Raw genomic sequence first — 13,796 nt, forward strand, 5'->3', positions numbered from 1 at the left:
GTTATATAAGCGCGTGTCTGGATTCTGTGGCAGTGCGAGGTTTCTCGCTCTTTCTCTCTGTCTGTTCTTTGATGTCAGATTGTCAGAAACCCCCAGAGATGAGTAGAGAGAGAGAGAGAGAGAGAGAGAGAGAGAGAGAGAGAGAGAGAGAGAAAGAAAGTGCAAGAGAGAAAAAGGGTGGATGAGAAAAAGAGAGAAAAGGCAAGGGCGTAGTTTTGTTGTGTTACCACACAACATGTTTCTGCAGTTTATGCTATTGAAAAATGCTGAAATCGATCTTCACTAACAGAACAAAGAACGAGGTAATCATTTAATCCTGGTCAAGGTGACAGTGAGGTCAAGGTGACAGTGAGGTCAAGGTGACAGTGAGGTCAAGGTGACAGTGAGGTCTATCCTGGGAACACTGGATGTGATGACATGCTGAATTGCACAAATTCATACGTACAGTATTAACACCTAGTGGGATATTTAGAGACCAGCCAATCCACCTGATAGAAAGGTTTGGGGAGGTTGGAGGAAACCGGAGAACCCTTGAGGAAACCTGGCTACACAGGGAGAATGTCTGAATCTCACAGATGAACCCTTAGCTCAGACCCTGGAGATGTGAGGCTACACCACGGACTGATTAGAAGGCTAACGTTTGCAAACAAGCGAGTGCTGCTGACTCTGCCAGACACCCAATGAACTCATTTCCAGCATGTCCAATTCACTCACTCTGTGCCTATCTCAGGCGTCATCGGGCATCGAGGCAGGATACACCCTGGACGGAGTGCCAACCCATCACAGGGCACACACACACTCTCATTCACTCACACACTCACACACTATGGACAATTTTCCAGAGATGCCAATCAACCTACCATGCATGTCTTTGGACCGGGGGAGGAAACCGGAGTACCCGGAGGAAACCCCCGAGGCACGGGGAGAACATGCAAACTCCACACACACGAGGCGGAGGCGGGAATCGAACCCCCAACCCTGGAGGTGTGAGGCGAACATGTTAACCGCTAAGCCACCGTGCACACTCCCCCTCATGTCCAACTCACTTACATGAATATTTGCATTTAGTGCTGGCATACAAGGGTGCTTACAGATACCCTGCTGCCTCAAAATGACCAGTTTGTTACAGAAAGGAGAAAGGAGGCGATGACCTAGTGCCACCCAGGCCTGTTTACCTGAGAGTGCATAAGTATTAGCACCAGTTGGTGCAATGTGTTTTTACTAGGCTTCCAGCTTTAACAAGGCAAGCGCTAGTGGAAGTGACTGTCGGCTGGTGGGTGACGGTACATGCGTTTGAATACTGGAATAGTACACGGAACATTTGAACACCATGAATCTTTTCAACAGTTTCATTCTGTCCGCGTTTTTCGTGCCAAGTAGCCTCTCAAGCTTTATGAAAGGCTGAAGTGTTTCGCTCCCTTCGATTTTATGAGCTAATAAGTCCTGCTTAGCAGGGGAGAGAAAAAAAATTCCACTCTTCCATTCTCTTGGCTGATACATTGCTATAACTGTAATTGATTACGAGGGCTGTTTAGATATTGCGTGCACGCTTGCGAACCTTGACTAGCAAATGGCGTGCTCTGAAATGAGCAAAAACAGATGGCACATGGATTTCGTTCGAACATCTTGAGTCTAGAAAAAGACAACCTGATCGGATAGGTTAAGTGAGTTTATTACAGTACAAACGAGACGCAGGTTTATTATCCGGTTTGTGAGGCACGGTAATAAAATCCTCTTTCTATTTGTCGCATGATATAGACAGTGTATACAGTAGATTAGCAGTGCTAGCCAATGCGTTCAGTATCTTTATTCTGATTGAAAGAAAGGGGGGGCATGGTGGCTTAGTGGGTAGCACGTTCGCCTCACACCTCCAGGGTTGGGGGTTCGATTCCCGCCTCCGCCTCGTGTGTGTGGAGTTTGCATGTTCTCCCCGTGCCTCGGGGGTTTCCTCCGGGTACTCCGGTTTCCTCCCCCGGTCCAAAGACATGCATGGTAGGTTGATTGGCATCTCTGGAAAATTGTCCGTAGTGTGTGAGTGAATGAGAGTGTGTGTGTGTGTGTGATGGGTTGGCACTCCGTCCAGGGTGTATCCTGCCTCGATGCCCGATGACGCCTGAGATAGGCACAGGCTCCCTACTTCTACTTCTGTTAGTGGAGCAAAAAAAAATGTCTGAAATGTCAGTAAAATAGAATAATAAAGAATAAAAAGATCACAATTATATACAGAATAAACAGACGTTTGCTTGTGCAATGCTTATTTTTGGCTGGGTGCCAGGATCGTACGATACACAAATTCGAGTAGGCGGTTAATAGAGTTTATGGTGTATGAAACTAAATACAAGTACTTTCATAAGAAATAAAGGAAGCTTTAGGCTACACCTTCTTTCAACCATCCATTTCCTACCGCTTATCTGAACTTCTCGGGTCACGGGGAGCCTGTGCCTATCTCAGGTGTCATCGGGCATCGAGGCAGGATACACCCTGGACGGAGTGCCAACCCATCACAGGGCACACACACACACACACACACACACACACTCACACACTACAGACAATATTCCAGAGATGCCAATCAACCTACCATGCATGTCTTTGGACCGGGGGAGGAAACCGGAGTACCCGGAGGAAACCCCCGAGGCACGGGGAGAACATGCAAACTCCACACACACAAGGCGGAGGCGGGAATCGAACCCCCAACCCTGGAGGTGTGAGGCGAACGTGCTAACCACTAAGCCACCGTGTGCCCCCCCCTGGCACAAATGTATTAGTTTTCTATATTTTTATACCCACTCAACACACTGAACCTTACAACAATAACGTACCAACAGCAACATGCATGAAAACATGATCCTATTTTTCCTTGTCTTCCTTTGTCTCCTTCTTTATCTCTTCCTAGATTAAAGTTTCGTGCCATAGAACCATGTACTGCTCTTTACAGGGTTAAAGATAACTTAAGCTTAGGATTTATGAAGCACGAATGGAATTTGATTATCGATCGTTGCCTGCGGTTTCTTACTTAAGCATTATTGATTCCTCTTTCCAATTCTCTGCTTGTCAAAATTCCAAGATTGCTCCAGATGTAGGATGCGCGGCCTAATGGTTAGGGAGTTTGACTCCTAACCCTAAGGTTGTGGGTTCGAGTCTCGGGCCGGCAATACCACGTCTGAGGTGTTCTTGAGCAAGGCACCGAACCCCCCAACTGCTCCCTGGGTGCTGCAGCATAAATGGCTGCCCACTGCTCCGGGTGTGTGTGTGTTCACTGCTGTGTGTGTGTGTTCACCGCTGTGTGTGTTCACTGCTGTGTGGGTGCACTTTGGATGGGATAAATGCAGAGAACAAATTCTGAGCATGGGTCACCGTACTTAGCCGTACGTCACATCACTTTCACTTAAGAGTTAAGGTGTTGAGCTTTCCAATAGACCGCTCAAGTTGGGCCCCTGAGCAAGGCCCTTAACCCTCAATTGCCATAAATCCTGTCCAGTGTCATCACTGTTGTTACCTGATTGTGTTCATCTGTCTTGTGTTAGTCCTTGATGATTTTACAGCAGAGGTAAAAGCTTTAATCCTGTGTATTAACACGTTATGAGAGGTAGACACCAAACACCTACTGTACACCTCATTCAAACACGTTACACTTTCCTTGAGAGAAAAGGACATGATAAAAAGTTCAGTCATAAATAAAATCCGCGTGAAAAGAAAATCAGCTCAAAAAACGAAACAAGAAAAAAAACCTCAGAGAAAAAGAGAAGTATGTGTGAACACGGGCTTAAAAAGCTCACGTATCCACTCATATCAGCTGAATGAGAGACACAAGCACAAGCCCAGAACTTCGTCGCTCAGCAAGACGTCACATAAACCACACACACCTTCACTCTATAGGGCCTTTATCTCCGTATCGATCGTCTGCGCACCGAATAAACACAGACCTGAAATCTCTATCAATCCTGTCACGGCTATAAATCCTTCATTAATATACGTGCGTGTGCTGAAAAGGTCAAATGTTATTAATCTCATCAAAAGCGGCATGCTTGGGTGGATTATACGTGAACATCGCTCAAATTGAGAAATATCACATTTATTTACTGCAACGGAGGTTCGTGTGAGCGGAAACGTCAAGGATTTGGAGGTTTGGGGGAAGATTTTAACCCTAAAGCGCATCAAAACTGATCCATCATCACAAAACACACTGAAAATGTAACCTCAAAACAAAGGTTTCAATATTTTTATTCGTCACATAGACAGTATATTATACACACACACACACACACACACACACACACACACACACACACACACACACACACACACACACACACATATATATACAGTACTGTGCAAATGTTTTAGGCAGGTGTGAAAAAATGCTGTAAACAAAGAATGCTTTCAAAAATGGAAGTTAAACATTCACTCATTTTTTACCGCTTGTCCGAACTACCGCAGGTCACGGGGAGCCTGTGCCTATCTCAAGCGTCATCGGGCATCGAGGCAGAATACACCCTGGACGGAGTGCCAACCCATCACAGGGCACACACACACTCTCATTCACTCACACACACACTCACACACTACGGACAATTTTCCAGAGATGCCAATCAACCTACCATACATGTCTTTGGACAGGGGGAGGAAACCGGAGTACCCGGAGGAAACCCCCGAGGCACGGGGAGAACATGCAAACTCCACACACACAAGGCGGAGATGGGAATCGAACCCACAACCCTGGAGGTGTGAGACGGACGTGCTAACCACTAAGCCACTGTGCCTCCCCGTGTTAAACATTTATTTTCATAAATGAACAAAAGAGAAATCTAAATCTAATCGATATTTACTTTGACCACCGTTTGCCTTCAAAACAGCAGCAATTCTTCTAGGTCCACTTACACACAGTTTGTGAAGGAACTCGGCCGGTATGTCGTTCCAAACATCTTGGAGAACCGACCACAGGTCTTCTGTGGATGTCGGCTTTCTCACGTCCTTCTGTCTCTTCATGTAATCCCAGACACAATGGATGATGTTGAGATCAGGGCTCCGTGGGGGCCGTGCCATAGCTTCATGCTGGTTTGAAGGCAACCTTCAGAGTTTTATATAAAGTAAACGTGTGATTTACGTGATGTTTGTATTGAGGAATCTGACGTCCTGGAGAAAAGAGTTCCACTCGAGTTCCACCTTTTACCAATCACACTGCAAGAAACACTCACCCGATCTGATCACAACAGGAAGCTACTGTACCAGATTGGGTGGAGTCCATAATGATGTCCATAGCTCTGAAACTACTTGGTCTGGTGTAGACAAGATGCCGAGAGAGCAGCCCTGGAGATGTTCTAAGCCACGAGCAGTGCTCTCTACAGGGCTCTTCGGTCCTGGATCGTAGAGCTTCCGTACTACACTGAGCGTCAGAAGTCTTTCTAAAGCACCAGGATAGAAAGTTCTCAGGATCTCTGGGGGACTTTCTCAGGATTCTGAAGTGGTACAATCTACTCCGAGGTACTCGTCACTCTCTCTAAATGAGTGAATGCAGCTGAATCTCTTTCTAAGGTCCATAATTACTGGTTTGGTTTTGGTGACATTCCAGAAGAGAACGTTGGCCTGACACCAAGCTGTAAGTTTCTCCACCTTGTTGTGGTTGTTGGTGAACTTGACAATAAAAATGGAGATGTGGGACACACAGATCTGTGTGTACAGGGAGTAAAGCAGGGGATTAGAACACACAATTGTGGTGCATCAAGTGTTCAGGGTGAAAGGGTTGGACGTGAACTGGCCACTCTCATTACCTGGAGTCTGCCTGTAGGGACGTCCAAGACCCAGTTGAAGAGTGAGCAGATGCAGCCTTAAGCCCAAGGGGACGACTACATAAAGGTTGTTTCTATAGAAACAAGTCATTACTATAGAAACTATATTGCATTGCATAGGGGAGGCACGGTGGCTTAGTGGTTAGCACGTTCGCCTCACACCTCCAGGTTTGGGGTTCGATTCCCGCCTCCACCTTGTGTGTGTGGAGTTTGCATGTTCTCCCCGTGCCTTGGGGGTTTCCTCCGGGTACTCCAGTTTCCTCCCCCGGTCCAAAGACATGCATGGTAGGTTGATTGGCATCTCTGGGAAATTGTGTGTGAGTGAATAAGAGAGTGTGTGTGTGTGAGCTGTGATGTGTTGGCACTCCGTCCAGGGTGTATCCTGCCTCGATGCCCGATGACGCCTGAGATAGGCACAGGCTCCCCGTGACCCGAGGTAGTTCGGATAAGCGGTAGATAATGAGAGAATGAATGAGTGAGTGAGTGAGTGCAGATTTTAATTACAGTCAGAGCTTCTTGTCTCGAGAATACATCGACGCCTTCCTCATGAATTCTACAGATTGTTAGCTGATTTTTCTTCAGAATGTTAACAAACTTTCATTCTTTCTTTCCTTACTTTTGTTGATGACCGAGAGGCAGTTCAGATGAAAACATGGCCATTAAATTTAAAGTTTCTTTGGTGCAAGGTATCGAGCTGACGCCCGCCATTCCTCAATAAAGCTAGAGGCTCAAAACAAGATCGATTGGAGAAAAATAACATTCTGCCTCGGGTCATATTCTGCCTTTTACCTTCCATATATGTTTTTTTTAATGATCTGTGGTTTCTGTAAAAGAGAATTTTTTCCAAGCAACACCGGTGGCGAGTCCGACATTTTGCTAATTGATTCTGGATATCTCAACCTCTGTTACACACACACACACACACACACACACACACACACACACACACACACACACACACACAATTAACAACAATGACAGGTGACATGACAAACATCGATTATCTCGTTATCTCAATGGGGGGAAATTAGAAGCAGCAAGTGAACAGTCAGTTCTTGGGCAAGCATAAGGATCTGAGCAACGTCTGTTCTACAAAGTCAGTGCAGCTCCAAAACATTAGGCTTTGTCGGTTGTCAACATGTCAACAGTGACCCAAGGAAGAAAAACTGGGGATGTGGTAGTTCAGTGGTTAAGCTGTTGGACTATTGACTATTGAGAAAATTTTCTTTGTCTTAACAGTGAAAAGACTGAGATTATGCTTGTTGGCAGACCCCACCAACTACGCAAAGGTGGGTCAGTCGAGCTACTGTAACTCTTGATGGTTCAAATGTTGAGTTTCAAACCAAATTGAGGAATCTGGGGTCATTTTCGATGCCAATTTAACGTTTGAGCCACATATCCATAATATGGTTAAAACTATAGGGCTGCATTGGGATTGGGCTCCCGCAGGACCCGCGGGACCCAACGCAAATCTCGCGGGAGTGGCACGTTTCACTTTTGCCCCGGGCGGGAGTGGGTGGTCAGAAAATTTAGCGGGAGATCCGCGGGACCCGGTGGGATTTGGTGTGTAGCCTAATAATAAGAATAGAGTCAACACATGACGTTGAGAAGAAGATTAGTATTAGCATTAGTATTAATTTATCTTATTTAAATGCAGTCATGTTTAATTCTGTTATTCTGGACTTTAGCCTGAACTAATAATTAGTCTGATCATTTGTATACAATCAAAATTTTCACAAGCTCTCAAGAAAAAATCTGCGGGAGTGGGTGGGAGTGGGCGGGAGTGGGCGGGAGTGGGCGGGAGTGGGTAGGAGTGGGCGGGAGTGGGCGGGAGTGGGTGGGAGTGGGCGGGAGTGGGTGGGAGTGGACACAAACATTGCGGGTGCGGGCGGGAGTGGAATACGCAGCTTGCGGGCGCGGGCGGTCCAGGTCAGAAATTCCGCGGGAGCGGGCGGGTGCGGGTTTATAAAAACAGTCCCGCGCAGGGCTCTAGATAAAACTGCATTGTTCCATCTCAGAAATATTGCCAAATTGCGTCCAATGCTGTCATTTTCTGTTGCTGAGAGACTGATCAACTCTTTTGTGTTTTCCCGTATTGATGACTGCAATGCCATGTTGGCTGCGGTGTCTAAAGCTACCTTAAACAAATTACAGGTAGTGCAAAATTCGGCGGCTAGAATGCTCACTAGAACAGAGTTAAAAGATCACGTTACTCCCGTTGTAGAGTCCTTGCACCGGCTCCCCGTCAGGTTTAGGGTTGATTTTAAGATTCTGATGCTTACCTACTGTACAAGGCCTTACACGGGTTAGCGCCTCAATATTTGGCTGATCTTTTAATTCCTTATATTCCATCTCGCGACCTTCGTTCTTCTGAAACTGGTCCTTTAACTGTTCCTTTAACTCGTTTAAAATCGATGGGAGAGAGGACCTTCTCTTCACTAGCTCCAAAACTGTGAAATTCATTACCAACTGAGAAAAGGCAAGCGACATCTCTTGGCACTTTTAAATCTCGACTCAAAACTCGTTTTTTTTTTAGGGTAGCTTTTAATTTGACTAATTGTAATTTGACATAGTGCTTATTTTATAGTTTATTTTTGTTGCTTTTATTTTAATCTTTATATTATGTGGTGTATTTTTCTTGTTTTTATTTTGCTTTTGTAAAGCGCTTTGAGATGTTCTTTTAAAGGCGCTATCGAAAATAAAGGTTATTATTATTATTATTATTATTATTATTATTATTATTATTATTATTATATTGATTGATTATATTATTATATTAATCCAGGTTCACTTCATCGGGGACAAAATGGTACCAGGATGCACCAGGAAGAAGGTGAAGGCCATGTGATTCACTGGGCGAGGTTCTGCTGAGAAACCTCAGGTGATGGAGTTCATGTGGTTGTTACTTTAACATGTTCAGTTACCTACACCTTGTTAAAGAAGGACTAGACCCTCATCATTACATTTACATTTACATTTACAGCATGTGACAGACCCCTTATCCAGAGCGACGTACATAAGTGCTTAAATCTCTAACACTGAATACATTAATGCTGCTCACTAGGTTACATAACATAAGATACCATAAGTTTATGATACTTTGGCAGGTTGAAAATTTTGGATCATTACAACAGTGTTTCCTATTGGAAGTGTCCACTTTCAGCAGGATACTGAAAAATTACATTAAAAAAAGACCTGAAATGTAAAATCATTCACTCACTCAGAACAAGAAAAAAGTATCGGTGAAAATGTTCAGTAAAAAGTCTAAAAGTTCCACATTTTTATACACTGTTTAGCTATATTTTTATTTCATTTTAATTTTTTTTCTTTTGGCAAACGAGATGGAAAATCTATAAAATAAATTTTAATAACGAATTTTGAATAATTCATTTAAATATTAATTTAAATAATAAAATTGTAGTTTCGTTTTTAAATGGAAAAAAAAAATCAAATCACGTTTACGACCTCTTGGGGATTTTTCGTACAGTTGAAACTGGATTTCAGGCAACAATTTATTTTCAGAAATAAACTCTCATACACACACAAAAAAAATCTGTCAGACGTATAAAATTTTTCAAGATTATTTTTAATTTCTGCATCGATTAAAAAACAAACCGAGACGTTAAAAAAACGCATGTTCGTACACTTTTCTTTTTTTTTTTTTCATTTAAAGATTAGAGATTCTTTTAATACTGACAAGATGAAGAGCACAAAGGGAAGCTGATGATTCTACAGAGATGTGAATTAAACCAAGAAAAACAAACCAAACAAAAAAAAAAAAACGCTGAGAATGATTTGCAAACGTGTGTGTGTGTGTGTGTGTGTGTGTGTGTGTGTGTGTGTGTGTGATCAGTGTGTGTAATCTTCATCTTTATCCTGCTTTCAATTCAATTTCATATCTACAAAAAAAAATAAAAAATTCGGTATTCCACAAACCGAACGAAAGAAACTATTTACACTGTACAACATCTCTCACAGGAAAAGTGTGTTGTGTGTAGGTTGTGAATTGTGCAGATTTTGTGACACTTTTGTTCTGTTTCACCTTCAAACACACACAAAGAACGACACGAACCACCGGGAAAAGGTTTGTGACTCGTCTCAGGTGAGTCAGGAGACTGAAATTTGGAAAAACGAACAAAAAAACAGACTTTTTCTGTTACACAAATCTGAGGTAAAAAAATAAAAATGACTCATAAAACTTGAGTTAGAAAGTGTTTGGAGGTCAGCAGACACCCTCCAGAAAAGGCTGAATTGGTTTTTATGTCCTAAAATCACACCTGAGAAAGATTTACAGGTGAAGTGTTCATGATCTGATCAAATCTAAGAAATGTAACTGAATCAAAAAAGACATTTCTGTTGATTTTGGTTTTATAAAATAGGTAATTAAAACTAGAATGAAGAAAATTTCCTGAAGAAAATGTTAATGGTGCTTGCATGTGGCAAATCTCGGAACTCGGTTGCTAGGGTGAAAATTTTAGGAATTTCCCATTCGAGTCTATGGGACTTTTTTGGCCGCTTTTTCATCCGCTCTGCGAACATCGTTGGTTGGATCACTTATAAAAGTCATAGCACACCTCTCCTCAATGAGCTGGTCGATTTGACACCTCATTCATGGGTCTAGGACAAAAGCTGCAGGACAAGTTACACGCCGAAGTTTTGTCCGGAAGAAGAATAATCCGTATGCAAGATAACAAGAATGTTGCTTTGCAAGCACCATTAATTAATAAATGGAGAAATGTTAAAATGTGTAAAAAAAAACATCCTGAACCGTTTCATAATTTATTTTTTCTTTCTTTTTTTTCCGTCTCACCTGAAACAGGAACTTAACCGTGAAGCAGAAAATGTTACGTTAAAAAGAAGTAAATCGAATTTTCAGAAGAAAAACTTTCGTTTCTGTTTCTGAAGGACGTGTTTGTGTTGGATTCCCAATGTTTTTTTTTTTTTTGCCAAATCTCATTAATTTTCCATAACACTAACGAGTCATGAATTATTTCAACAAAAGTTGGAAACAAAAATTGAGCAAAAACAAATGCCTCAAAAATCCCTTTTTTTGTTGTTTGGTGACTCGGCTGCTCTCAGGTGTGCTATTCGAACGAAAAATGGGACAAATTTTTTTTTGTGTTTTAATGTGTTTTGGAGTTTTGATTGAAACAGAATTTTTTTTTTTTAACTTCTCAAATGTTTTTTTTTTTTTTTTAAACTTTACATTTTTCCCCTTAATTATTTTTTCTCGCCGAGTTTGTCCGGTCGATCGGCAGCTTCCGGGTGTGTTTGATGATGTCATCATCATAGAGGTTGGTCTTACATGATGGGTCTGCTGTCTAACTACTGTAAACCCCCCCCCCCCCCCCCCGACGTGGTGCTTTGCTCAGGTGAATTCTGTCGATGAAACAGAACAAAAAAATATCCCAAACTTGAATTGGCAGTTTTCTCTTTCTCCTTTACTTACTTTTGTGTCCCTTTTGTCTTCTGTATCCCTTTTTCTTTCCTTCCCTATCTCACAAAACAATAAAAATGAAAGACTTGGGGCTTTCTGTTGTTCACACCATCCTTATTATTTCCAACAGCTGTGTTTTTTTTAACATTCGTTTTTCTTTCCATTTCTCCACACAAACATTATTTTTTTTTAATCTGGCTTTTTCATTTTCAGCTCTCAGTCTGTGCATCGCATGTAATATATACATGGCCTGCTATACTGAATAAGACTTTTTTGCTTTGTTCGCACACATGCGAGCACACACACACACACACACACACACACACACACACACACACACACACACACACACACAATATGGCTTTCCGATATACAAATGAATGGAACAATACAGTCTTAATATCTTACAGAAACTTACAAGAGAGTCGCACTCCAGCTCTTTCTGTCTGTCTGTCTGTCTGTCTGTCCTTCTGTCTCTCTCTCCCTCACACACACACACACACACACACACACACACACACACACACACACACACACACACACACACACACACACATACTCTGCATCCCAGTAATGTTGGACAGCTTGAAAAATAGTGCCATTTGTGGGGCAGACGTTAAACAGAGTTCCATTTCACTCTGCAGTGAAGAGAGACAGAAGGCGAGAGTGAGACAGAGGGATGGATAGAGAGTGAGACAGAAAGAGAGATAAAATCCAATCTATTATATCACTGTACGCTGAACTCTGGCATCTTAGTGCAAAGAAGCCCACAAAGCAATAAAGAATCGAGACATCCGTCTTAAAAACGTTGGAATTGTGCTGTTTGGCTGTACAAAAGTCGACTGACACACACACAGAAACACACACACACACACACACACACACACACACACACACACACACACACACACACACACACACACACACAGGGAGTACAACATAAGCAAAAGATTTGTCACAAATGTCTCTGGTCACATGATTAACTAACATGTGCATGACTTCCTGTTTGGGAGCATCAGTCTTGGTGTGTGTGTGTGTGTGTGTGTGTGTGTGTGTCTTTGTTATTGTGTACTGGGTGAAAATCACACTTCAGTCTGTTGTGTGTATGGCTGCATCTGTCCTTCCTCCAGACTGTCCAAACTTCCTCCAGTTTCGGAATCCTCAAACCCAAAGGGGGCGGAGACATCGGACACAGAGGACGTTTTGATTGACAGACGCTCATCGACGCTCGCGAACGCACTCAGCTCCGCCCCCTCGGATCCAAGCGGCAGCTGATGAGGAGGAAGATACTGGCTCGGGTGGAAATGTGGGCGTGCTCTCGTCAGCGTACTCGCCGTAGAAACAGGCTGACTGACAGGTGTGGTGTCTGGCAGGTAATCTTCTCCAGGAAGGCGTGGCTGCATTCGGTCACGTGAAACAAACTCCTCCTCCTGAGGGGGTGGGTACTCGCTGTCGACGTCAAAACCACCTAAATAGTAGTCCGACTCTAAAGCCACGCCCACGTCCGCCGGCGTCGATTCCTCGATATCGGAGAGCCTCGTCGCCGGCAGCCAATCAGAAGTGTCCCAGTGATAAGCTGTGGAGATAGAACAGCCAATCAGATCAGCTGAAACAAAATGTTTTGTTCGCAAACGTTAGGGAACGAACATGCAACGTTTCACAGCGTGCAACAGCGGGGGGCGGGGCATGCCTGTGGAACAGCCATGAGGTCATGAGGTCACATTCTGTAAAAAACAAACAAACAAACAAAAAAAACACATGCAGCAATGTGTGGATACACAGAAGCGCAGGGACACACACACACACACACACACACACACACACACACACACACACACACACACACACACACACACACACACACACACACACATCCTAGTCCTGAACAACCCGAGAACATCCACAACAAACACACAGACAGTAAGAAAAGAGAGATAGGAGGAAAGAAAAAGAGCAGCAAAGGGTTTGTTTAAAACAGGGAATCACAAGCAACTTGACATTTCCCAGAATGCACCAGAGCATTCAGTCAGCAGTACAGAACAATAGGGAGGGTGAGAGAGGGAGCGAGAGGGTGAGAGAGGGTGAGAGAGAGAGAGCGAGAGGGTGAGAGAGAGAGCGAGACATTCACCTCTGCTGTAGGTTTGACCTTGATCCATAACAGAGACTGGCAGTTAGAGGAGAGAGAAGGAAGGATCAGCACAATGCTCACTGCACTGCAGTGTGTGTGTGTGTGTGTGTGTGTGTGTGTGTGTGTGTGTGTGAGAGACTTTTGACTACACTAGAAAAACCTTTAACACTCACCCACCCACCCACCCACACACTCACACACACACCCACCCACCCACCCAGCCACCCACACACACACACACACACACACACACACACACACACACACACACACACACAGTTACCTCTGACTGGTACAAACCGCTGACACAGAACCTTCTGTAAATGAACATCAGGTGTACTAACAGTAAGCCGTTACCACGGAAACACCATTCGATCTCGAAATGTAATTTTCACTCTCACTTTTTTCTCTCACTTTAAAATCATTTCCCGTGTTTCGTATC

The 13,796-nt window shown here is 43.5% G+C and overlaps 1 protein-coding gene across 5 annotated transcripts in view; it reads right to left on the bottom strand.

Moving 5' to 3' along the window:
- Window positions 1-11,257: 11,257 nt before the first annotated feature.
- fat3a (FAT atypical cadherin 3a) overlaps window positions 11,258-13,796 on the bottom strand; it is a 114,873-nt gene continuing 112,334 nt past the window's right edge. For 3 of the 5 annotated variants that reach the window (XM_047820738.1, XM_047820737.1, XM_047820735.1), the window contains one exon: window positions 11,258-12,802. In XM_047820738.1, coding sequence (XP_047676694.1) covers window positions 12,309-12,802 — 494 coding nt within the window. In that variant the 3' untranslated portion in view covers window positions 11,258-12,308. Of the gene's footprint in view, window positions 12,803-13,354; window positions 13,391-13,796 lie in introns of all 5 variants that reach the window. The other 2 variants (XM_047820736.1, XM_047820734.1) reach the window with 1 other exon arrangement.

This window comes from Tachysurus fulvidraco, chromosome 11 (assembly GCF_022655615.1).
Source record: "Tachysurus fulvidraco isolate hzauxx_2018 chromosome 11, HZAU_PFXX_2.0, whole genome shotgun sequence".
Taxonomy (NCBI): Eukaryota; Metazoa; Chordata; class Actinopteri; order Siluriformes; family Bagridae; genus Tachysurus; species Tachysurus fulvidraco.